Source organism: Chrysochloris asiatica, unplaced genomic scaffold, assembly GCF_000296735.1.
Source record: "Chrysochloris asiatica unplaced genomic scaffold, ChrAsi1.0 scaffold00174, whole genome shotgun sequence".
NCBI classification, from domain to species: domain Eukaryota; kingdom Metazoa; phylum Chordata; class Mammalia; order Afrosoricida; family Chrysochloridae; genus Chrysochloris; species Chrysochloris asiatica.
The window spans coordinates 2,288,735-2,315,270 of record NW_006408692.1 but is presented as its reverse complement, the minus strand read 5'-3'; the positions used below and the strand labels follow the sequence as shown (position 1 = coordinate 2,315,270).

Here is a 26,536-nt window from a genome sequence, read left to right as displayed (position 1 = left end):
AGGTACCTGCATGTCAGCCTCTGTTTCACATGCTCCTTAATTCAAAAGTAATGAGATTTTACTTCACCTGCTGTCAAGAAATAGAAGCTCTGGCGCTACCGAATTTCTTTTGTCAGTGATACTAGGAGAAGGAAGAGGGGTGGGGAATGAAATTTTTATGATCAGTCTGGTGACTCAATTCCTGTTCTGTACACGATGAACTTATTTAAGTTCAGAGTGTCCCATTGTCAGACTTGAACTATGAAAGGAAACATTCTTTGTCTAAACAAATTAGAATAAACATTTCATTGAGACACTTTTACTAATAAAATATCCTTTTTGGATACCTCTTGAAGATCTTTTTAAGATTTTTTTCATTTCTAGCAAGGAGCTCTGGTAGCGTAGTGGTTACGACTCGGGCTGTGAACCGCAAGGTCAGCAGTTCAAAACTACCAGCTGCTCCGCGGGAGAAAGATGAGGCTTTCTACTCCCGTAAAGATTTACACCCTCGGAAACCCTGTACAGGGTCGCTATGAGTCGGTTCCGACTCCACGGCACATAACAACAACAGCATCAAGCATGTAGTGGGAGAAAATGTGACTTTCTTGTTTTAGAGAACATAGGTATTGACTATTCTGTAAAAGTATCCATATGGTTGTGCTAACATGTCTGTAAACACAGACGGCTAGGATGCTTACCAAGCCTTCTGAGAGACTTGTAAAGTCTTAGATACGGCTTACTTCTCCAGAGGCCCCTTTTCTGATTCTTAACTTCTGCTTCTGTCCTCTTCTCATTCTTCTCAGTGCTTGTAAATGCTTGGGCGTGATTCCAATAAAATGCAATAAGCCTATGGGAGAAATTTCACACTGAGCAGTCTAAACCAAACCCAGACAAGTTTGGATGACCTCATTAAGGTCATCAGGGACCGTGTTCTCACATGGCGGTGCAGAACTTGTATAGAATTTGCAAAGTCTTCCATACTTCATAAATCTGGGTTGAGCCCCAGCTAAGCTATTGATTATCCATGGAGCTCAAGAAACATATATATTCTTTAGAAGCCTCATTTTATTCATAAAATAGTTGGTGTGAAGAATATATGTTGTTGTTTTTAATATTTAGCATCAGTGACTCGTAATGAATTCTCAGTCTTTGTTGTTAGAGAGCGAGCTCTGGAGACAGCCTGGATTTCAATCTTGTCGCTGCTCTAGGCTAACTAGCTTGGTGCCCACAGGCATTCATTTAACTTCTCTGTTCTAGTTTGCTCATTTGAAAAATGGTGATACTAGTAGGGCCTGAGAGAGTCTTTAGTAATTGAGATATTTCAGGGAAAGCATGAAGACAGAGGAACTGCAATTGATATTAGTAGTAGAATTTTTCATAGGAGCTGTAGGCCACGTGAGGTGCTTAGGAAGGCTTTCATTCACATGATGGATACATTTCCTCTTGAGTGTGTGGTCGAGATAGGATGCCTCTTTAGGCATACTTTTTAGAAACCAGTGAGTTATTGGCCAAGTCCCCAGGCTGGGTCCCTCAGTGGTCTCACAGCAGACTTGTTAGCATGACTGAGAAGCAAACTTAAGGCACCGAGATTTGGAGCTCTGGTTGAGTAGTGGTTTACAAATCGGGCTGCTAACCTCAAGGTCAGTAGTTCGAAAGTACCAGCTGTTCCGCGGGAGAAAGGTGAGACTTTCTGCTCCCGTAAAGATTTACAGCCTCAGAAACCCCGTACAGGGTCACTATGAGTCAGAACCGACTCCACGGCATATGACCACCACCACCAGTTACCACAGCAAAACCTTGCACATTCTGGGAGTCACACCATAGAAACAGTCCTGACTCTAGAGCTCAAGTAAGATTTCAGCTAAAATGAGTAAATCCTAAGAGGACCTCAGCTATCTTGGTCTTGACACCTAGGCCACTAAGACTGGGGAAACCTTTGGATTCTGAACGTGATGGCTCCTTTGTGGGCCTGTCGGTAACACTGCCCTCACATGTACCATGAAAGGACCTTAGAAACGGCCATCAGTTTTCAGGGCCTTACTCTGTCCTTATATGTCTGCGCTCAAGCCGCTTGTTCTAAGCAAAGGCTCATTGTATCCGGCCTTAGAGAGTAAGCGGCTGTTGTTTTCTGACTCCTCTTCTGACCTCTCTGTGCCCCCTTCGTGGCCTCCTGCCTCCGTCTTAATCCTCTGGGAAGGAGTTCATGTAAGCCCACATCCTTTCCAGTTCTGTTGGGTGGGAGTTTAAGTGGTTGTCTTTCCCTTTCTGTGCATTTCCAAGAGCTTTAGAAGGTAAATCTGAAGTGTCCTTGGAAATAGCCCTTTCTTAGGCCTGAACAGCGTGTTCTGGGGAGCGCTGGTAATGACTGAGTTGTACCTGGCATTTGTGTAAAAGGTGAGCTGACGGGCGTGGTTGCTGGAGGCTCACTTCTTTACAGAGATGACTCAGTGTGTATGTGTGTGTTTGACGTCTATCCAGGGCTCCAGCTTGTCTTTAGCCTTTGTTTCAGAACACTGAGCTGACGGTGGCAATGTCTCTCTGCCGGAAGGAAAACACTGTCAGGAATAGTGGAATGGCGTCTCATTCATGTAAGGGAGTAACAGTCACGTGATTCTGGGAGAACTGAATGAAGTTCCCAGTCAGTTTGAGAAACAACTTGTTTTATGTCAAAGAAATAATACATGTCCTTTCTCTCTCTCTCTTTAATTGTTTAATTGGGAAATATGAAAGCAAATTTTTTTAAAAATGACTTTGCAGAACCCTAAGGTGCAAAGGTTGCCATTGTTAACACTTTGGAGCGTGTTTTCTTTTCAGTTTTCTACATGCGGGTAGTTTTTTTGTTTTGTTTTGGTTTGGTTTTTAATGAAACTGAGATGATAACAATAGCACACACTTACTGACTCCATTCCATGTGCCAGGAACTCTTTAAGTGCTTTGTAATGCACTACCTCACTTAGTCTTCTTTATAGCTCTTGGAAGAAGGAGTATCTCCATTCTGCAGAAGATGAAACTGAGGCACACAGAGTCTAGGCCACATAGTTCATAGGAGTGGTGCCAGGATGAATTCCCAAGCAGCCTGGCTCCAGAACCCACATCCTTGATTCCTGTCTGCCAACACAGCCTCTACAGTTCATGGAGTTAGACAGTGTTAACTTGGAATCATCTGGTTCTGTTTCCTTGTTTTATAGGTTAGGAAATCAGAGCCCGTAGATGTGACTCGGTTTACCATTGTTAGTCAAAACTGGAGCCCACATCTCCTGATTCACCAAGTGTGCATGCATGGTGATCCAGGACCCTTTGTCCTCCTTCCTCCCTGAAACCCTATTGTTAAGTGCCATAGAGTCAGTTCTGGCTCTTAGCAACCCTGTGTAGGGTTTCCAAGGAGTGGCTGGTGGGTTTGAACCACTGAAGTTGTTGTTACCAGTTCAGTGCTTACCCTGACACAAAGCTGTACTCTGTCTCTTCTCATTGCTGAAACCAAATCAAACCCATCGTCAAGATCATCTGATGCACAGCAACCCCATGCGTATAGAGTAGAGCAGTTCCCTAGGGTTTTCTTGCCTGTAGACATTATCAAAGCAGATTATGAGGCCTTTCTTCCACAGTGCTGCTAGGTAGGTTTGAACCACAAACCTATACATTAGTAGTAGTCAGTTGTGAAGCACTTACACTACCCAGGGACTTACCCTCTGTGCCAAGTGAGGATTAAATGAAGGATTGAGGACTCTCATAACTTTCTCCCTAATCAAACCCATTGCCATCAAGTTGACCCTTCGTGATTCTGTAGGGCAGTGTAGAGCTGCCCCCTAGGGCCTCTTTGAAGGAAGCAGACTGACACATCTTTCTCCTGTGTGTTAAGTGCCATCGAGTCAGTGCCAACTCATAGCGACCCTGTATAGGGTTTCCAAGGAGCGACTGGTGAGTTTGAACCGCAGGCCTTGCGGTTCAAACCGACCTTGTGTTGTAGTGCTTTATACCATAGCACCACACCAGCACTTGTCTTGTGTACTGTCTGGTAAATTTGAACCACCGGTCTTTGGGTGACAGCTGAGCACAAAACTGTGCCTTCAGGACTCCTTCCCTCCTAACACACACACACACACAATTTCAATTTGTGTTAAGGGAATGTGCAGGCATATAATAAAGATATGAGTAGCTGGCTCTCCTTTATCCTTTTAGTGATGGGCTCAGCCTGCCTCCAAGGTGTGGCCCAACAACGTTATCCCCTCATCAGACCTTTTTAACTGAGATTTGCTGATGAGCGGCAGAGCTGATTGATTTAAGCTTTAAATGCTGTTGCTTCCCCCAACCTGAACCCCAGAGGACATGCCAAGCATTGTTATAACTTAAAGTGAGTCAAGAGTCAGCGGTCATCTGTGCGTCAACATGACTATGTGTACAAGGCTGTCCGGAGCCAGCAGTCAGAGAGCAGCTCATTAGACAGACCACAGAGCTAGATGGCCAGCTGTGATGGCGTTGAGACTTAAAGCAAGAAGAACAGGTGATGACTATTGCTGAGCTTGATAAGGTAAAGTATACAAGCCTTTGTGTCTTCGAATAGTATGATGGATTTCCAAGAGAGAATATTAAGGCAGGTTTTTTGTACTTTTTTTATATATAACTTAATCTGATTTTATCTGTACGCTCCAGAAGGACAAGAACAATTCTTAGGAATGTCACAAGCAATGTTAAGTAAAAAATACAGGCGAGTACATTTCTATAACAAGAAAAACTAACATGTTGTTTCAAGTCAGGATCAGAGTGACCCTTGGGGGCAGGACAAGGTAGTTGCAGTGGAAGGGATGTCTGTGGGGAACTTTCACTGGGTGCTGGTTACACAGAATGTTCAGTTTGTGAACATTTCTTTGGGCTCTGTACTTACCTAATGTGATCTTTTCCGTGTGTGCATTGCTGTTGATGTTACATGCCGTCGAGTGGGTTCCAACTCCTAGCCATCCTGTGTTAGGATTTCCAAGGAGCAGCTGATGGGTTTGAACTGCTGACCTTGTGGTTCTCAGTCTAGTGCTGAGCACCACACCAGGAATTCATGTATATTATACACTTCAATTAAAGTTTAAACATCTTTATTTATATGAGGGGGCTTCAGAAAAGTTCATGAAAAATGGAATTTAAAGAAAATGGCATTTTTCCACGAACATTTTTAATCCCCCTATTTATGTATCTTGTGGCTTACTAAGACACAAAATACCTTCATTCCATTGAATCCGTTTGAGCTGATGCCGAACTCTTTATCTAGGTGGTGGGGAAACATCTCTACCTGTAACTGTCAGATTTCTGTGGGTGAAACTTCCAGGTCATTTTTTAAATGTTAAAATGCATTGTGAATGGACTCAATGTAGACTCCTGGAATAAAGAACTATCTTATGTTAGTACAGCAAACGATTACTTACGCCTCCTGGGAGTCAGGGACCGTGCTAGCACAGTGCAGGCTGGGTACAAGGAAGAATAGGTACATTTCTCCCCAAAGGAGCTTCCAGCCTCCACCGTTAAACTGCATGGCTGAGGATGAAGAAGGGAGTCATCGCAACAGCATGCAAGAAAGATACAAAGCACCCTAGAGAGTCCCAGGAAAGAGATGCTTCTCCGAGGAAGAGGCATTTGAAGTAGATCTTAAAGGATAGGTAGGATTTTGATAAGCAGAGGTGAGTGGATGAAGACATGTGAGATTCAGACATATAAGAAAAATCTATAGATAATTCACATGCTTTATGGGAACTTGGGGTTGAAAGGTTCACTGAAAGAGGAATGGTATCTTTCCAGTACAAAATACGCCTCAAGACATAAATAAGGCCTTATACAGTGGCTACCTTGGGATCATTGCATGATTTGGGAGGCATTCAGGAACCAAAGAAAATTTCTGAAAAGTGAGTCACATCTATCAGATCTGCTGTCTCCAATGAGGTCAAAGTTCTAGCCATAATGATTAGTCACCAGTCTCCCCAAAACAAAAGAGGTTTGATGGTGACGATGGTTAAACACTCAGTTACGCACCAAAAGGTTAGCAATTCAAAGCCACCCAGAAGAATGGAAGAAAGGCCTGATGAAAGATCAGTCCTGAAAGCCCTGAAGAGCACACAGTTCTTCACTGAACACATGGGGTTGCTGTGAATCAACTGGTTTGGGGATTTTGTTTACTGTTTTTCCTGTGCAAAATAAACATTTTCCAGGTGTAATGCTTTCTTTGTTGCTGTAATTTGAACCCATTCCTGTCTGGGTCTGCTAGTGAGCCATGGCCCATAACTCCCTTTAGCTGCCTGTGGTTTTATTCTAGGATTTGAGGATGATTACTCCTCTGTACACGTATTCTGCCCTCTTGACCAGGTTAAATTCCAATTCCTGTATTCTCTGCTCCTACGCCCTGCTTCCTAGTCACATTTATTTTTGTGATGGGGCATTTATTTTTCCCCTAGCTTTTCCTATCAAGGGGGGCTTCCCAAAGTTAGTGGGAAAAAAATCATTATCTTTTCATTCTATTGTCCCATGAACTATTCAAATCCCCTCATATGATGCTCTTCTGCCAGATAAAATATGCAGTCTCTTATTCATGGCAAAATTGTGTGTGGGAAAAGAGAGGCCTAGAAATAACATGAGCAAACTTTTTTCAGTTGTGAAGGAGACTCAGCCCACTGACCTGGAGCTGTGCCCCGCTCTGCGGCTGAGATAAAACCGTGGAGAGGATGTTTTCATGTGACAAACTGTTTTTGGAGCCGGTCCACATTTGATTTTGGTTCACTCAATCAGTGTAAAGTCTTTTAATAGCTTACTAATTTTTTGTTTTGTCAGCCTAAAAACAAAGGTAACTTGTGCTTGAACATTGTCTTGTCTCGCATTCAATTTCTCTTGAGATTCTATATCAAGGCCTTATTCTAATAAATAGGTTAGCTTAACAAATAAGATGCTTCCATGTAGAATGTACACACCTTTGTTTGGAGACTGTGTTCAGAGTCTACAAAGACCTGTTTCCAGTCCCATGAGAGCACTAATAGTGGAGGGCCCTGATGTGGAAAGAGGACTCGGGTTAGGCGGGTGACTTGAATTCAGATCCTGGCTCTTCACACCTCAGCGTCTATATGTTGTACAGACATAGCGCAGGATGTGCATGGTGTGGTGCTATTGTTGTGTTTTGTCAAATGGATTCCAACTCATAGGACCCAATTAAAATGAGAAGACATGCCTTGTAGGTTGTCCTAGGCTGTAAGCACTGGTAGCATAGTGGGTTATGAGTTGGGCTGCTAACCACAAGTTCAGCAGTTTGAATCTACCAGCCAGTCCTTAGGAGAAAGATGAGGCTTTCTGCCCCTATAAAGCCTTGGAAAGCCTGTTGAGGGTCTCTCTGAGTCAGAACCAACTCCACGGCACACCACCACCACCCATCTTTATGGAAGAGATCGCCAAGTCTTTTTTCCTGTGGAGCCAGCCTTTTAGTTCACAGCTAGTGCATAGCCATTGTACCACCAAGGCCCCTGGCATGACACACAGTGTGCCTTTTTTCCTTTAAAGCAGAAGAGCCCACCCACTCACCTGAATGCCCACTGTTTTTGCAGCTCTTTTCCTTAGGTGGCCCATGAATGATTTGGCTATTTCACATGGTCTCAGTATTATCACTGTTTAACAACAACAACAACAACAAAAAGTAGAGTCATCGTGGTGTGGGGCTGCTGGTTTTCATCTGTAAACACTGTGGCTATCTTACTCAGTCATGGAGCTTTTATTCAGTTACATCTGTTTAATGATTCCACTAAGGAGATCATTTTCTTGTGTTGATGGCTACAGCTGCTGGACCTTCACTTTCTTTTTTTTTATTCTCTTTCTGCTAAATGATGAAATTCTGAACTGGACGCCTTGCCCAGGACAGTGATTCTCAGTGCATGGACCATGGCAAGCATCCCAGTTACCTGGGCGCTTTGGGAAACGAAGACTGACTGGTGACCACCTTGTACTGTTGTATTTTCTCTCTGGCAACCAACAGTGACCAGCTGAGTAGAAAATTTGGCCCCTGGGTGCCCTGGACTTAATAGTGTTCATGGATGTAGGAAGGCATTGGGCTGTCCTATGTTCACCTCGAGAGGATCAAGGGAGTTTTAATGCTGTGAATAACCTGCAGTTTGAGAGTCTGGGACTTACAGTATGTCTGTGATGTATGCGCCGATAACTATCACACTTGGGCTCTCTGATTTCAAATTGTAAAGTATTCCTTTCCTGTCTTCTTCAGGTAGAACGTCATGACATGAATACCTTAAGCCTGCCCCTGAATATACGCCGAGGCGGGTCAGACACCAACCTCAACTTTGATGTACCAGATGGCATCCTGGACTTTCACAAGGTCAAACTCAACTCAGATAGCCTGAAGCAAAAAATTTTAAAGGTAACAGAGCAGATAAAAATCGAGCAAACCTCCCGTGACGGGAACGTTGCGGAATACCTGAAACTCGTCAGCAGTGCAGACAAGCAGCAGGCTGGGCGTATCAAGCAAGTCTTTGAGAAGAAGAATCAGAAATCAGCTCACTGCATTGCCCAGCTGCAGAAGAAGTTAGAGCAATATCACAGGAAGCTCAGGGAGCTCGAGCAGAATGGAGCCTCCAGAAACACAAAGGATGCCTCCAGAGACAACCTGAAGGACGCTCTGAAAGATGCCCAGGCGAAATCGCGAACTGCCCCCCACAGCATGGAGAGCAGTAAGTCGGGCCTGCCAGGTGTGTCCCTCACTCCACCTGTGTTTGTTTTCAGTAAATCCAGGGAGTTTGCCAACTTGATCCGGAATAAATTTGGCAGCGCCGACAACATCGCTCATTTGAAAAGCTCCTTGGAGGAGTTCAGGCCCGAGGCCAGTACCAGGGCCTATGGGGGCAGCACTACCATCGTGAACAAACCCAAGTATGGCAGTGATGACGAGTGTTCGAGTGGCACATCGGGCTCCGCTGACAGTAACGGGAACCAGTCCTTTGGGGCTGGCGGGGCCAGCACGCTGGACAGCCATAGGAAGTTCACCATGATCCTGGAGGAACTGAGGGACATCAAGGACAGCCAGACACAACTGACCGAGGACATGGAGGCACTGAAGGTGCAGTTTAAGAGAGATTATGGCTTTATTTCTCAGACCCTACAAGAAGAAAGATACAGGTATTTCTAACTCATCACTGGAGACTCTATTTGAACCCTAAGTTAGTAACTACAGAGAGATTGTCTGTTTGAAAGAAATATGTTACTGGCTGTGTTTTCCATGAATATGGACATGGATCAGAAGGCATTTTGTAATGAATAGGTCTTTTCATACTTCATAATTTGCAATTTATAACTTAACTATTAAGCAAAGCCATTCTATGTGTGGCTCTGCTAGAAAACAGTATGTAGTCTAACACCGTGTGCATCAGGGAGTGCTGATTCAGAGAAGTTTTAAAAACTCAGTACATTAATCTGTCGATCTGTTTTTGATCCCCTCTATTCCTATGACAAGTAAAAGACAAATTAAATTCATTGTCCAACCAAGTAGATTTTATTTGGCATATCAATCTTGAAGTCCTTATATACTGCATTTTTTTTTTACATACTGAGTTTTGCTCATTAAACTTTTCATCCGAATTGAAATGATTCCAATAATTATTTTAAGATTAAAGCATAAATTCATATCTTGTGTGTTATATTAGTTAATTTTAAAAGTCGGACTTTTGAAAGCTGACTTTTATGTGTTTGTAGCTTTTTAATATTTTTAAATGTGTATGTCCCAAAATGAGGTGATTTTCCTCCATTTTCTCAATAAAAACATCCCCCCAAAGTTTTTTGGTCCAAATGACTATGTTAACATCTAAGATGGCTGACTAAATAGTGAAATGCCTACTGAATATTGTAGCGCTTACCTTTCAAGTTTAGCTGACATGTTGTTTTTTGTCTGCTGGGACTTTGCTATATGAATTTAGAAATGTAACTTTTCTCAAAGCTCGTATTATGGAACAATTGTTTGAAACCTTCCACATGGAACGTTGGCTTTGGTGTCTTTGTCACGTAAGAACTCTTTCCTGAGTCACTGCTTTTCCAGACTATAGTAACTTGAATTCTATCTGGATAATTTGGGATACAGTATTTTTTGGAATGCAGATTTTATACCAAGCCACAAGTTTGCATTTACATCTGTTTGGGACAGTTTTTGCTTCCATTTGTCCTGTACTTGTGATTTGCTTGTTTATGTTACCACCATGATATCATAACTGAAAACAATCATGAAATCTGGATTCAATTATTTTGCCCTCATTATTATTAATTCCATCAGGTACCCCATATAGCTAGTATTGATGGAGGTCATTGCAGGCCAATGCCTCTTCCTCAAATAGTACTTGGACATGGTGACATTTCAAATATAAGACAGATCCCTCTCCTCAGAAGGCAGAGGGGGAATGGGAATCATTTTACTTCTGTTACTGTAAGATTTGGACATTTAGACATGCCATCTGATAAGCCATCTTTATTTGTAACAAGTATAATTTTTTTTAATATCACTAAAGTTCCAATAATTGAGGAAACATATTCAGAATGAGTTGAGTGTTTGCAATGGGAAACCATGGAGCTGGCTACAGAATAGAAGTTGGTTCTAAAAGCCTGTTTCTCCCATTATGGGGTCCCTGGGGTCGGAGAGCCCTGACACTCTGGGGGTACAAGAGAGAGAAGCTGCCGCAGGGGCCAGTGGGTCCCTGCCTCGAACAAAACTGGACAGCCTGGTCTTGGGACCCTCCAGCCAGCATTAACTGGCAGGGCCTGTCCTGTGTTCACCATAGCCAGGTTAAGGGGCTAGTCTGATGTGGGTGGGAAAGCCAGATTGGGTTTACATGAAAATTCAGCCATAAGAAGAGAGTTAAGACTGCAAGTTCTTTACAGACCTTGATTTCAGGTAATCCAAAAAGTGTTTCCCATAGCTAGCCTTATCCTTTTTTTTTTTCAAACCCTTGGGTGGTGGTAGTGGTGATGGGGGTTGGGGGTGGGTGGGGGAGGGACGCAGTCTGTCAGGAGATGAAAACAAGCCAAGGGGCACTGGCAGCAGGAAGAGAAAAAAGGCTATCTGTTCTAGGATGTGCCCTTGAAGACCTCTCACATGTCACACTCAGAATCGTTCCTCTCTTTGCAAAGGTATGAACGACTGGAAGACCAGCTCCATGACCTGACTGATTTGCATCAGCACGAGACAGGCAACCTGAAACAGGAGCTGGCCAGCATTGAGGAGAAGGTGGCCTACCAGGCCTACGAGCGGTCGCGGGACATCCAGGTGCCGTTTTCCTCACATTGGCATTCACGCAGGCTCTTTTCAGGCTCCAACAAATGAAGTGAATCCCTTCTGCCCTAAAGGAGTCTGGCACATGTCTTCTCTACACCAACAGTTCTTCTTCACCATGAACTCACATTGTAGATGCTACAGAAAGAAGCTATCCTCTGCCTAACCATTTAGTAAGAATTTAGCATCTACCCTAAAGCTTTCACTTATACTCTGTCCTCCCCAGCACCACTAACATTTTTTAAAATTAGAGAATATGAGACCAGTCCTGCCTTCAGTAAACTAGCTGCCTAGCTGAGAGCCAGGAGGGCCTCCAGCCGCTCAAGATGATGGGCAGCTCGATTAGCGTGGCCCAGCCAGCTCTGCAGTATGAGATGGTCCATCACTTAGCAGACAGACGTTGGAGTCCAGTCCCAGGTCTACCATTTACTGGTTGTCAGGCCTAGAAAGCCTTGAGTCTGTCTGCTCAGCTACAAAATACATTTTCATATTCTAATCTTTATAAGAACTTCAACCATATTGTGTCTCAAGGATTCACAAAGCACTTCTCATGCCGTGGCTCCCACCCCGTTTACTTCTCACAACACCTCTATGAGGTAGTGATGTTGTTAGGTGATGTGGAGTCAGTTTCGACTCCTAGCAACCCTGTGCACACCAGAACCAAATGCTGCCCGGTCCGGTACCATGCTCACAGTTGTTGTCACACGGAACCCATTGCTGCTGCCAGTGTCGGTCCATCTCATTGGGGGTCTTTGTCTTCTTCTCTGACCCTCCATTAGTACCTGTTATTATCCCCATTTCTCACATATGGATACTGATGCACAGAGAGGTTAGTGACTTGAACAAGGTCTCACAAAAAGTCCCTGAATAACGCATGTGAAATAAATATCCTGGATAAGGTGAGACTTGAAGGGATAAATAGGGTCCCAGTGGGTGGCTTATCCTTGGATCAGTATAAAGAAAGGCATCCACCAGTATTTCCTAATTGATACTAGTGTGGTAATGAAACAAATGAGCTCTGGTAGTGGAGTGTTTACGAGTTAGCTGCTAGTCAAGGGCAGCAGTTCTAAACTACCAGCTGTTCCGCTGGAGAAAGATGAGGCTTTCTGCTCCCATAAACATTTACAGCCTCGGAAACCCTGTACAGGGTCGCTATGAGTTGGAACTGACTCCACAGCCCCTAACCACCACCAGTGAAACAACCCTGGGCTTCATGGTCACTTCTTTTATTATTTCCTAACAAAAGAATGCGATCTTCATGTAATCTCAGCTTCACTTTTACAGCTTTCTTTGTTTGTTGTTGTTGTTAAGTGTCTTTGAGTCATTTCTGACTTACAGCGACACTGTAGAGGGTTTCCAAGGAGCAGCTGGTGAATTTGAACCTCCGACCTTACATCCATTGCATTGTCCCACAGTGGTAGTTATGTTCTTCAGCTCTATAAAGTCTGTTGGCTGGTTCAAACCCTTCTTTCTTAGGCAGATACTTAAAACATAAAGGTAGAGATTTCTCCTACAGTGTGTGGAGATCCAAATGCCCCTGTTTCCTCCACTCTGTATCACAGGCTGGCCCTGTGCTAAGCCCAAATTCGACAATTCTGGGAGCCAAAGCATCAGAGACCAGAGACGGTAGGAGATGTGTGCCTCCAGCAACCACTTATCTTCCTTTGGAACAGAAGACACTTGCGAGATTTCTGGCCCTGTTGTGGCCTAGGAGACGTAATAAGCGTGAGCCCATCTGTATGTGACGTGTTGATAGGTGATAAGTAGAGACATTGTCTTGGGTCATTCTGTTTTAGAACCTGTTTGAGATGTCACCAGGTTGAGGCTGAAAGCATGACTTAATGTTGGTTTTCTTATCTGGGGCATCATTTGGGTTAATACTGTTCTTCCCTTTTTAGGACACATATGTTAGGGGTGAAAAGTTCAGATAAAGGGAAGGATTTCATAAAGGGAACTTAAAAACTCAGAAGTTCATGTTAACATTTTCAGATTTCACTCGGGCCCAGAAATTCAAAGATGACATCTATGTAAGTGACTGGAGAGGTCTTTCTTATCATATAGAATAGCTAGGATCCTGGCTCTACCACCGACTCTCCGAGTGACCCTGTACCTCAGTCTCCTCATCTATCAAATGGAAATATGAATGAGCTTTACCTCAAAAGGCTGTTGAGAAGGTTAAATGGGAAAATACTCATACATATAAAATACTAAAATCTTTGCCTGGCACATAATAAATAAGCAGTCGAGAAGTGTTGGTTCATCTCTTTACTATAACTGTTGAGTATATTCTGTAAGGCTTCTAGAGATAGACATTTTATACAAATAGAAGCTTCATCTTTATTTCTGTTTATTTTTTTTCTTACAGGCATGGCTGTAAGAATAGGGAATAGGTCAGGGTGAGTGACGCTGTATGTGTACTGTAGGAAGACAGGGGTTTTGTTATAGAGTTAAGCAGTTGAGTGTTTTTGTTTTGTTGTAATTCTGAATTCCCAATTTAAAAATGTTTAGAGCTGCTCCGTCTCTCCCCATCTGTAATATATTAAGTATTGGGCCTGAGGAAGCACTAAAGATTGTGGAACTGAGTATCTCTTGAGGCCATGACTAAAGTCCCTTGCAATTCAGTGCTTAATTTCCTTGTATTTTACTTGGGGGCAAAAAAAAAAATCTATGACAGTTCTAAGGCAATTCTGAGATCAGTCCATTATATGTAATTCATCTACCCAACAGTAGAATAATGAATTTGAATAATTCATGGATAATCCATTTTTTGTTTAACTCCATCACCTTTTCCATTCCATGCCTAAAATGAAGGAAAACCTTTACTCCACGTGGTTGAAACCCGTGCATTTCTCTGGGGTGTGAGCTGTTACTATCATCAGTTTATAATGTACCCAGGAAAGCCAGCACATTTTTGATGTGAGGATTTGAAGTTTTTCCTTGTCTTGTTGGTAACCTCGTGTAATGAAAGTTACTATAGTAACAGAGAACCATTTTCTTTAGCCCTTAGAGTACCTTCAGCCGAAAAAAAAGCAAATCAATGTTGCAGCCATTATGCTTGTTTAAATCCTTAAAAAAAAATGACTGCATCTTAATTGAGCAAATGCTTCTTGGGAATTGTTATCAATAACAGACTAGTGAACTAAAGGGACGTGTTGTATTGCCTCTGGGTAGGTTTTTTTCTCCCAAAAGGCATCGCGGTTTTTTGCTCTTAGCTTCACATCGTGATAGTGGCACCAGTCTTCAGTGTCCTGTGGTGTGCCTGGCACAAGGCCATCTGCTGGAGACAACAGCAACACAGCAAGGTGGGCCTCACCCCGGCCTTCACAGCGTATGGCCTGTGTTGGGGGAAAGAAGACCAGAGAGAGACCTAGCTTGGTCCAGTGGGTCACAGAAGGCCTCCCCCAGGAAGAAACAATCGTGATATGATCTGAAAAATGAATAGGAAATCCATCCTAAAGGAGGGGAGGGATAGGGAGACGAACATTTCAGGCAGAGGACACTGTGTGTACAAAGACCTGGAGGGATGTGAATGTGCCTTTTCAGAAGTGGGGAAAGGCCAGTGTGGTCAGAGCAGGTGACTAGAGGACTCACACGAAATGGCGCTGGAGAGATTGGCTGGGCCTGAGCTATTCCAGGCCTCAAAGGACATGTTATGGATTTGAAAGGTCTCAAGGAAATGAGGCACATCAAATATTCATTGTTAAAGGTAAACTTGGGCTGCTGGTAGAAAATGAATCCATGGAGTTGGGGAACAAGAGGATTCTGGGAAAAAGTGTAAGGTTACTTCATGCAGGAGGCTGTGGTGACTTGGTTTGGGTGGAGGAGAGAGAAGTGAGCTAATTGAGTTAGATATTGGATGTGGCATCAACAGTGCTGGGCAGTGGATGAGGGGTATCAAGGGATGCCTCATAGGCTCCTGGTATGAGGAACTGGATGGATTGTGGTGCTTTTTTCTGGGGAAAGAACAGCAGAGGGGAAACATGATTGTTTGGAGGGTGTAGTAAAGGGATTCAGTACATAAATCTGTATTTTGTATTGAATATGTTGAATTCGAGGTGCTTTTAAGAAGCACAAATGCAGATATCAAGGAAGCATGTAGATTTATGAGTCCGTGTCAGAAGAGACAGCCAGCTAGAGAGGCACTCGGGAGGCATCTCGGTCTTAGTACCTTGGAGTGGATAAGTGCGTGGTTTAGGGTAGAATCCTGCAGAGCACAGCATTCAGAGTGTAGGAGCAGTTGCCTCCGCCTTGATCAATCCTATCCCCTCCTTCTCCCTCTCCCTCCATTCTCTGCTCATCTGTAAGTAGACACGTATAAACTCTGAGCTGTTAAGTGCCATTGACTAGGTACCGACTCATAGTGACCTTATGCACGACGTAACAAAACCGTGCGTGGTCCTACCTACCTCACAATAGCTGCTACACTTGAGTCCGTTGCTGCTGCCACTGTGCTAATCCATGTTGTTGGGGGTCGTCTTCTTTTTGTCTGACCCTCTGCTTTGCCAAGCATCATGTCCTTCTCCAGGGGAAGAAGTCTTGCCATCCTGGTTTCTAAGGAGGAGCATTCTGGTTGTACTTCTCTCAACACAGATTTGGTTTGGTTTCATTTTGTTTTTTAAGTTTTCCATTTAACATTTTTTATTTTAAAACTTTTATTGTGAATTAAGTGAAGGTTTACAGGGCAGATCATCAGTTTCACATTCAACAAATGATTGCAATACTTACAGTCCCCTCCATACACCATCAGCTAACAGTATTTACCTGTATTACTTTTTCTTTTATTTTTGGCTGTACACATACCACATTGAAAAGGTATATTCATTTAATTGTCCAAAGAGCATATTTTGCAAGCCTATCTTCAGGCACACTGCCTTTTTCAGTCCATGGGCCTATAGGTCTCTGCTGCTCTGTCTCTCTATGCCATCACCTCTGCCGCCATTCCTGTTGTTCCTGCTTTTCTGGTTAGGATCCCATGCTCTTCCCTCTTGATGGTCCTCCAACACCATAATTCAAGTGCATCAATTCTTCTAGGGCCTTCCTTATTCATTGTCCAACTTTCACATGCATATGAGTCTATTGAAAATACCAGGGCTTGGGTCAGGTGCACTTTAGTCCTCAAACTGACATCTTTGCTCTTGAACACTATAAAGAGGTCTTGTGCAGCACATTTGCCTAATGCAATATGTCATTTGATTTCGTGACTGCTGCTTCCATGTGTAGTGATGGTTGATCCAAGCGAAATGAAGTCTTTGACAATTCCAATCTTTTCTCCATTTATCTTTATATTATTCATTGGTCTAGTGGTGAGGATTTTTGTTTTTCTTTACATTGTGGTGCAACCAATACCAAAGACTGTGATCTTTGATCTTCATCAGTAAATATTTTAACTTTAAGCCCACAAGGTTGTGTCATCTGCATATTGCAGGTTGTTAATGAGTCTTCCTCCAATCGTGATGCCATGTTCTTCTTCATATAATCCAGCTTCTCGAATTATTTGCTCAGCATACAGATTGAATAAGTTTGGTGATAGACTGCAACCCTGGTGTACACTTTTGCTCATTTTAAAACATTCAGTGTCCCCTTGTTCTGTCTGAAGACTGCCTCTTGGTTTATGGACAGGCTCCTCATGAGCACAATTAAGTGTTCCAGAGTACTTATTTTCCACATGTTGTCCATAGCTTGTCAAGATCCACATAATCGAAAGCCTTTGCATAGCCAATAAAGCACAGGTAAACATTTTTCTCATATTCTCTGCTTTCGGCAGTGAACATTAAAACCAAAAAAACACAGACCCATTGCTGTCAAGTTGATTGACCCATGGCTGCCTCACGTGATACAGAGTAGAGTGGTTCCATAGCTCAGCAGTATTCTTTACAGAAGCAAAGCACCAGGCCTTTCTTCCGCTGTCACTGGGTGGATTTGAAGTACCAATCTTTAGGCTCATAAATGAGTGCAAACCCTTTGTACTACACAGGAAGTTGAGTAGTAGAAATAAGGATTAGCATTCAAATACATCCCCTTCCTTGACTGAAGATAGAGGAGCCATTGGTCACAAGACAGACCCCCATCCATTGTAGTGTTTGGGTATCTCTTCCATGGTACCAGCCATTGCCAATCTTTCAAAACTGATAATAACCATAATTCTCCATTTATGGTGTTTTGTGGTTGTCTGTTGTTGTTAAGTGCTATTGAGTCAGTTCCAACTCATGGCAACCGTGTAGGTTTTCTAAGGAGCAGCTGGTGGGTTTGAACCACCGACTTTATCGTTCACAGTCCAGTGTGCCACACCAGGACTCTTCTGGTTGTCTACTCAAGCTCATTCTATGCATGAATAAGAGGGTACGACACACCTTAGGCTCCTTTGTTACTTCTTTATCTATCGTCACCATTGTCATCAGTATGGTATTTGGGTATTTGAAGTTACCTGGGTGCACTGGGTTACCACCAGTTCAGCAGTTTGAATTCACCAGCCGCTCTGTGAGAGAACAATGAGGCTTTGTGCTTCCATAAAGATTTATAGCCTTGGCACCCCTCTACAGGGTCACTAGGAGTTGGAACCCACTTGGCACACAGCAGCAGCACAGCAGGACTGAATGCAGCTGGAGGAGTCCTGGTGTGGTGCTCTGGCATCAGCACTGGCCTGCTTGCATTCCAGCCCTGAGCTCAACAGCTCTTGATCCTCCTTCTCTCTCTTACCCACAGGAAGCCTTGGAGTCCTGCCAGACTCGCATTTCTAAGCTGGAGCTTCATCAGCAGGAGCAGCAAACCCAGCAGACAGACAGCATGAATGCCAGATTCCTCCTGGGGAAGTGCATCAACGTGATCCTGGCCATCATGACCGTCATCCTAGTCTGCGTGTCCACCATTGCCAAGTTTGTCTCACCCATGATGAAGAGCCGCTTCCACATTCTAGGCACCTTCTTTGCTGTGACTCTTCTCGCAATATTTTGTAAAAACTGGGACCCAATTCTGTGTGCCATAGAAAGAATAATAATACCAAGATGAAGCCACTGGTTTATTGCTGCCAGTCCTGTCAAATTTTTTTAGAGAAAACTTTGTGCATACTACCAAATTTTCATATTAACGGTTATGCCGACCGAAGACTGCAAGGACTTGGGCTGAGTGGGTGTAAATAACTACAATTCTGTAACTCAGTAGCAGCTGCCAATTTATTTCCTGTACTTGGTTAATGTGAATCTGTTTCTGAGTTCTCCATTGCTCATTGCCTTAATCAGACCAGATTTCCTGCTCACCTGACTAGCCCAGCTTGGTAAACTCTGTGATTGAGCAATTGACATAATTAGTGATCCAGAAGAAAAGGGACTTGAATTCTCTCACTTCTTTTACATTTCTGTAAACAATTAGTATCACCATGACGACTGGTTATACATGGAGCCCTGGTGTGGCGCTGTGGGTTAATGCGCCAGACTGCAAAGCCATTTGAACTGCAAGGTTGGTGGTTCAAACTCACCAGCTGCTCCTTGGAAACCCTATACAGGGTCGCTATGGGTTGGAATCGATTTGAAGGCACTTAACAACAATGGTTATACTGTCCCTCGGTCCTATAAGCTACAAACACAGAGCATAATTTGGAATGAAGAAACAAAGGAGTTGGCGATATTAATTCAACACTTGTGACCTATTGAAGTAGAATAAATCCCCACATAATCCATCCCACTTGTCCAAAGATGACTACATCTCATTATGTACTGTGTGTCCACGGTGGTCAACTGTGTGTAACTCTCTGTAACATGGAAATCTTAGAACACGCCTGTTTATCCAACAGAGCTTCTGCTGCACTTTAAGTGGCAAGACAGATTTATAAATGGGGCTTCCCCCTTCTTAATACTTAGGAAACCACATACCTGATATCATCTTAACTGGCTAGTGATTGTCTCACCTCCAAAGCACGCCAAAATACTGCCCAAACCCTCATCCAACCATGGCTTCCACATTAACTTGGGATCCTGTGGACATTCGGTTTGTGTTTTGGCAGATCTTAATTGTGATAAATCCTCCTGGCAGATGTGATTCAGTCAGTGTGATCCACGCGATTCACAAGTTTGTGAGGAATTGCACAACTTAGTATACTCTGATAAAGAAAAGCAAACGTGACCTCTGTAGCTGGTGATTTTTTGTTTGTTTTTTCTTTAACGAAAGCAACAAAATCAGTTCATAAAGCAAAAGTGCACTGTGGTAGTCAGCACAGGAAGCATGAGGAAAACAGGACCCTGGCCCAGCTGGATGGTAACTAGATTGGTGGGAGCTCTTCAGCTGAAGGAAGACTGAGGGGGCACTCTTATGGAAGTGGGCGATCAATGAGAATAAACTAAATTTAACTTGGTATTTGAGCCAAGACTGGCATCTGTCTCTTATGATCCCACTGAAAATAAGTTGAGAGCTAAAAAGATGGCCACATTTCCACTGAACTGAAAGCTTCCAAAAATTTGGCCTGTTTGGGGAATGTCATACTGTCTTCATTCCTGGAGATACTTTCCTTTCATTATGTTTCTCTGTGTACAAAAAAGAAGACATAAGACGATTGAATGAGAACTGTTATTAGTCAGTCCCTCCTCCTGCCACTCTTCCGTTCTCTGAAAGCATGTTACACAGAGGCATGTTAGTATACATTTTCTTCCAATAACATTAAATCTTGCACGGATTTACAGTAAGTGCAATATTTTGCAAACAGCTGCTCTTAGGGAAATCGCCTGAAAAAAAATGTGACAGAGTGTGCCATGATTTGAAAGAATGAAATCGTTTAGTATTTAGTGCAATCTGGGTGTGCCCGAGAGTCACTCATCTCCAACTTTCTTTTTGTTTTCTAAGTGTATAATAATCCAGTGGTTTTTTTAGTTTATTCATAAATTTGTGTAACTGTCACCATTGTCTAATTCCTGAATCAAGCTTTTTAAAACAATAAACGTAATTTCCATGAAGTCTTTTCGTTATTAGTTATTTTTGCTTTAGGGGAGAGGGAGTTATGGCTTTGACCCCTCTCCTTGGCAGAACTGCCACGTGGCTGCCCACACTGGCTGTATATACACCGTGACCCATCCCACCTGGGGACTGGGAGAAGCATGGTGCGCCCCCTGTGGCTGATGCTCCCCTTCATGTGGGGCCTCAGTCTGCATGTAGGCTAAGGACTGATGGCGTACAGTCCGGCTAGATTCTGGGACTCCAGGCTATCTGAAAACCCTTCTGAGGGACACTTTAGACGACTCCACAGCACATAACAACAACAACAAGGGGCGAGTGTGGGTGTAGTCTGCTATTCCTTTAGGAAGCGGGAGTGAGGTTCCCTGAGGATCCAAACAAACTTGGGCTTTGTTCCCTTGTCGCCACTCCACCCGGTGGTCACTCATCTAACAAGTATGTTTGTTGACATTTCTCACACCTGTGGTCCGTGTTTTGTTGTCCCACTGAGGAAATCGAGTAAGAAAGGGAAAACACACAACATACTCCCCAATCTGGTACTGTTCCAAGAAACTGGTAGAAATTGCCTCCTTTCTATCCTACAATAGTTTCAGGTTAGAATCAAGGCAATTTCTACCAGATTCTGTTAACAGCTTCAGGTGTGGCCCCATACGATAAGCACTGGATTGCAAACCATAGCTCTCCAGCCGCACTGCACAGAAGAAACATGAGGCTTTCTGTTCCCATGAAGAACTTAAAGCCTCGGAAACCTATAACAGGGTCGCTATGAGTCAGAACCGATACATTAGCACTTAATAATCAACAACAAACCATCCTACGTAATAGTGGATTCCTTTTATTCCCCCTTGTTTTCAGTGACATGCATCCAAGCTCAAATAACCATATTTTCTCCAGGAGTATGCTCATGCATAGCATATATATTTTAAATAGAGATGGGGAACTTTTTTCCGCCAAAATTTATAATATCATTCATGGACCATACAAAATTATCAATTTAAAACTTACCCTGCTATATTTGGTCAAACATTTAATTAACTCATCCTTAATGTGATGGCTGGATTCCTGGCGTGGAGCTGTAGGATCAGCATTGAACTGCAAATCACAAGGTCAGTGGTTCAAACCCACCAGCTGCTCCTCGGAAACCCCACACAGGGTCGCTATGAGTTGGAAGTGAGTTGATGGCACTTAATAACAACAATAAATGTGATGACTGAAACTACGGTTGCCTTGGTAGGGTCAGACCAAATGATATCACGGGCCTTAAGTGGCCCATGGGCCAGACGTTCCCCACCCCTTTCTTAGTGACTTATTGAAAGTTCATGAAGCATTTTAGTGAGAGGAGATACTCCAAGGGTATCTTCATCTTTTATTCTTGCAGTTTATTCTTCTCTGCGTAAGGAGAACACCCATCCACTGCTCACTAACTCTTCTCTGTGTAAGAAGATAAAGGGAAACTTGGTAAGGATACAGTTTTAAGATAATGCCATAGCTCTGACATGTTCTGAAATGGGCTGTTTCATCAACATTAGCTCATCCTCTTCATTTGTGCCAAACATCTAGTGCATATCTAAAGATAAAGACTAGTTGTATTTGTTTTCTAGAACAGCCGTAACAAAATACCCCAAACCAGACATTTATTGTCTCACATTTCTAGAGACTGTCCAAAATTCAGGTGTCAGTGGGTCCGTGCTCTCAGAAAGCTCCTGGGGAAACTCTTGACTGGCAGCTTCTGGTGGCCCCAGGCATTCCTTGGCTGTTAATGTCAACATGTCTTCTTCACATGACCATCTGCTCTCGATGGCTGTGTCTCCTCTTATAAGCATACCAGTCGGGTTGGTTGAGGGCCCACCCTACTCCATGTTTCCAAAGTACATCTGCACAAACCATTGTTCCAAATAAGGTCACATCCACAGCTACCAGGGATGCAATGCAACCCCTGGCAGATATGTTAGCCCTGTCACTCTGAGAACATTACAGAGTGATTGCAGAATTGAAGACACTGGAAACTGAATTTCAGCACTGGGGTTCTTGGTGATATGTTATTTTCATGGTCACCAGGAAAATGACAGTTTCCTGAGAGCATAACAAAATTCTAAAAATACTTGCCTGTGGGTTTTTTATTGGTTATTTCAGCTCATATTTTGAGTATGATTAAGTCAGAATAAAACAAACAAAAAAAACACAATGAAACAGTAACTAAAACATTCAGCTGCTGAATTTGGACCATAGAAGTAGAATTGTCTTAAGATTCTGGTAGGGACCCCTGGTGGTTTAGCTTACCTGATCCCTGTGACCGATTGGTAGACTGTGGTCTTCTGAAACACCTTTTCTTTTCAGCCCAGGATGTTAGAATCCTCTCTGTCAGTTTTCTGTGACTTGAGCTCATCTTCTGCTTTGTTATTTTAGTTTTCATTGAATTATTGCCCTCACTACCATGCTTACTGCCCTGCATTTCTTCTGCATGTTGTTATTGCTAAGTGTCGGCAAGTTGGGTCCAATTCATTTGTTGTTGTTAGGTGCTGTCGAGTCAGTTCCAACTCAGTGACACTGTGCACAACAAAATGAAATACTTCCCAATCCTGTACCAACCTCACAATTGTTATTATACTTGAGCCCATTGTTGCTGCCACCAGTCCGTCTTGTTGGGGGTCTTCCTTTTTTTACTGACCCTCCATTTTACAAGCATGATGCTGTTCTCCAGGGATTGGTCTCTCCTGATAGTATGTCCAAAGCATAAGAAGTGAAGTCTCCCCTTCCTGGCCTCAAAGGAGCTTTCTGGTTGTACATCCAACACGGATTTACTTGTTCTTTTGGCAGTCTATGGTACTTTAAAATATTCTTCTCCAACACTGTAACTCAAATGCATCAATTCTTCTACAGTCTTCCTTATTCATTGTCCAACTTTCACATGTGTATGAAGTTATTGAAAATAACATGGCTTTAGTCAGGCACACCTTAGTTCTGAAACTGACTTACAGTGACCTTTTACATGGTTGTTGTTGTTGTTTGTTGTGATGTGCCGTCGAGTCGGTTCCGACCCATAGCGACCCTGTACAGGGTTTCCAAGGGTGTAAATCCTTACGGGAGTAGAAAGCCTCATCTTTCTCCCGCGGAGTGGCTGGTAGTTTCGAACCGCTGACCTTAAGGTTCGCAGCCCGATTCATAACCACTACGCTACCAGAGCTCCTTTACATGGTTACTGAGGAGCAATCGGTGCATTTGAACCACCAACTGCAATTCAAAGCAACTTTGTAGTCCAGTGTTTATCCTACAGCACCACCGAGGACTCCATATTTCTCCTACATGTCAGGTTTAATTATGGGTTCAATTACACCATCTAGAACTAGCTCCCCTTGAGCAATGAATTACTTTTGTCCTTTTTGGTTCAGTTAGAAATTCCAAATTATTTTGCATTGAATGGAGACATTTTAATAAATTCAATTCAAATTTAGTTGATTTGGAAAAACATTGGAACAGGTTTACTACCATGAAGATGTATGATTAAATAACCTATTTTATGTATATGTAATCTCAGAAAGAAAGCTCTAGAAATAGGAAGAAATGGCATTATTTAAAATTTAAGACTTTATCTGAAGAGAGATGTTTCAAGTAAAAGTTTAGTACATATGCTAGGTAGGAGTTTGTCTAAACAGATAAATCATTTTGAAAAGAAAGTATCCAAATAAAAAATAATGTTACCATTACCAAAAGCTTGGTGATCCATAAGATATAAAATCAAAACTATAATTCTGCTTTTGTTAAGTCAGTATAATTCTCTCTTCCATAAGAAGATAGAACATAATGTACCTTAATTATTTCAGGAATGATTTATGTGTTGCAGTTTTAATTGATTTAAAGCATGTCTGTCTGATGTGTTTGTCCTAAGAGAAATGTTTCAACAAAATGTGCTCTGTGTTTTAGAATATATTAATTAAGGCAGTAGTTGGCACTATGAGAGTAGAAACTGGAACTGTTCAGTATGATGTCTGGGAAGTCTGTTGCAGAATTCCCATTTTGTGGTATACTATATAACTTCATGTCAGCCTACAGTTGTAAATTCTCTGTAGATCTTCACCCGATTGTGTTATCATCAATGAATTGAAAGCAGATGACATTATTTTTAAAAAACACTTGATACTAGTTTTGGTGTTAGATTTCTTAAATTTTCACATTTGTCAGAATGTATCTCAGTAGCAAATGTGGGTATATGTGTGTGTGTAGTCATTTTTTAACTAATTTCAAGTCTTCTATTCCATAGTCCTGGTGTGGGTCTGTAGGATATGTACTAGACTGCTTACTACAAGGTTGGCTGTTCAAGCCCACCAGCCACTCCTAGGAAAACCTATACAGGGTCACTATGAGTCGGTACTCACTTGATGGTACTTAACAGTAACATTCTCTAGAATGTCCCATCCCAGAGGAAGTGTGGTAGGATGTTGAGGGAGAAGGAAAAGCTATCGTAAACTGGAGGATGGGAAAACACAAAAACAACCAGGGCAATATACTAAGACAGATGTGAACACATCCAGGTAATGGTGAGGAGCCCCCTCTGAGTGAAGCAGACTTCTCTCATTTGTGGGTTTGTGGGTTTGTGTGTATGTGTGTGTGTGGGGGGGAGGTTTACATAGTACTTTATTTCATAGAGTTTGGATTCTTCTGAACCAGTCCTCCGATATGGGCACCATCATCTCCGTGATGGATGAAATGAAAGCTGAGATGCATGAGCCTCCCCAAGGTCTTTGCCAGTGAAGGAGGGATTCAGGGCTATGCCTTTGTCTTTCCATGATCCTGACTTGTCAGCTCTTTGCTTCTGGTCAACTGGGTGTCCTGAACAATTCTGTATGAACACAATAACCACAATGCTTAGATGATAGACAACAGCATATTTAAAACTTGTAGGATTTGACTTCTTTTGGAGATAGAAATCTGGAAGATGAAAGTAGTTGCATTAAGTAGATAGACAGCCCAGCATATGTCCGAATGTTGCTTTTGCTGAAAACACCTTACCAAGTCTTATGTTTCCCTGAATTAAAAAAAAGAGAGAGTGAAAGCTTGATTACTTGGATTTTAGCTAATAATGAAGATATCTCTGTAGCATAAAGTAATGCTTTTCAATTTTGAATAACGTATGGACCTCTAATACAAAAGAAGAAAACTATCTCGGACACGTGAGAATAGCCCCAGCCACAACTAGAGAACGTAGAGTCTTAGCATTCTGAACAGCTTTATCTGCATCCCCATCCCCCACACAGTGACGTCTAGACTGTATGACGGTAAGATGTAGAAATGTATGGGACACATAGGACCATAGTGATACCAGACAGAACATTTCTGGGCATTCACAGTTAGGGGACAACAGTTAATATTCTCTGAGCATTTATTGTGTGCCAGGCACTGTGCCAAGTGCTTTACACATATTTTCATATGTAATTGTCCTAGCAACCAAATCAGACAGGCACTATTAAGGAACGTGAATATAACACAGCAGGTAATTGTGGAGCTGTATTTTCCACCTCAAGCTTGTGTGAGTCTGGAGCTGCACTGGGGACTATAATCAAATCGAGTCATTAGCTTGCAGTCACTTAGCAGCTGACTGCATCTGCAAGGTAGAAATGATCATCTCCTAGAATCAAAACAGCGTTTTTAATCCTAAAATTGGTTGTAATACTGTGGTTGCAAATGGTGCAACCCACAGTTTATACCTTTGCGCCATTGACTGTGCTGGGATGAGGGCAGAGATCTTTGAAGAAAGCTTGGAAGAGCCCGTGGGTTGGTGGATTTGTGGCTGAAGAGGAATAGAATGCAATTAATACATGAAACATTTACACCTGCCTGGCTTCCTGGGATTCTTAGAATGTATAATTGGCAATTGGCTTGACTGAATATTTATCCGTTTTCTGCTCTGAGATGTTCCCGCCCTGTTCTATGTTCTGTGATATCTACTACCATCTGTGGTGGCCACCTAGGAAATTTCTCTCTTTACTCAGGCAGCCAAAATGGCTCCTCTGCCAAGCCTTTGACGAAAGCAGTTAGCAGGAGTAATCATCAGTCATGTTAACAGCTATTTTATTGGTGGTTACACTGCCCTGACTCTGGCATGGGGAATTGGATTTTTTTGTTTTGTTTTGTTCTGCTTAAAAATAAGCTGCTGCTGTTGTTGTTTTTAGATGCCGTGGAGTCAGTTCCAACTCATAGCCACCCTGTGTGTAACAGACAGCAACTCTGCTGGGCCCTGTTCCCGCCTCAAGATCATTGCTGTGTTTCCGCCCATTGTTGAAGTCCCTGTGTCAATCCATCTCACTGGGGGTCTTCCTTGTTATCTCTGACCAAGCATGATGTCCT

The 26,536-nt window shown here is 42.8% G+C and overlaps 1 protein-coding gene across 1 annotated transcript in view; it reads left to right on the top strand.

Annotated features, from left to right (window-relative positions):
* The window catches only part of TMCC3 (transmembrane and coiled-coil domain family 3), a 92,617-nt gene extending 73,973 nt beyond the window's left edge, over nucleotides 1–18,644 (top strand). The window contains exons 2-4 of the mRNA XM_006871794.1: nucleotides 8,213–9,120; nucleotides 11,116–11,251; nucleotides 17,960–18,644. Coding sequence (XP_006871856.1) covers nucleotides 8,213–9,120; nucleotides 11,116–11,251; nucleotides 17,960–18,262 — 1,347 coding nt within the window. The 3' untranslated portion in view covers nucleotides 18,263–18,644. The remainder of the gene's footprint in view (nucleotides 1–8,212; nucleotides 9,121–11,115; nucleotides 11,252–17,959) is intronic.
* The last annotated feature ends 7,892 nt before the right edge of the window (nucleotides 18,645–26,536 follow it).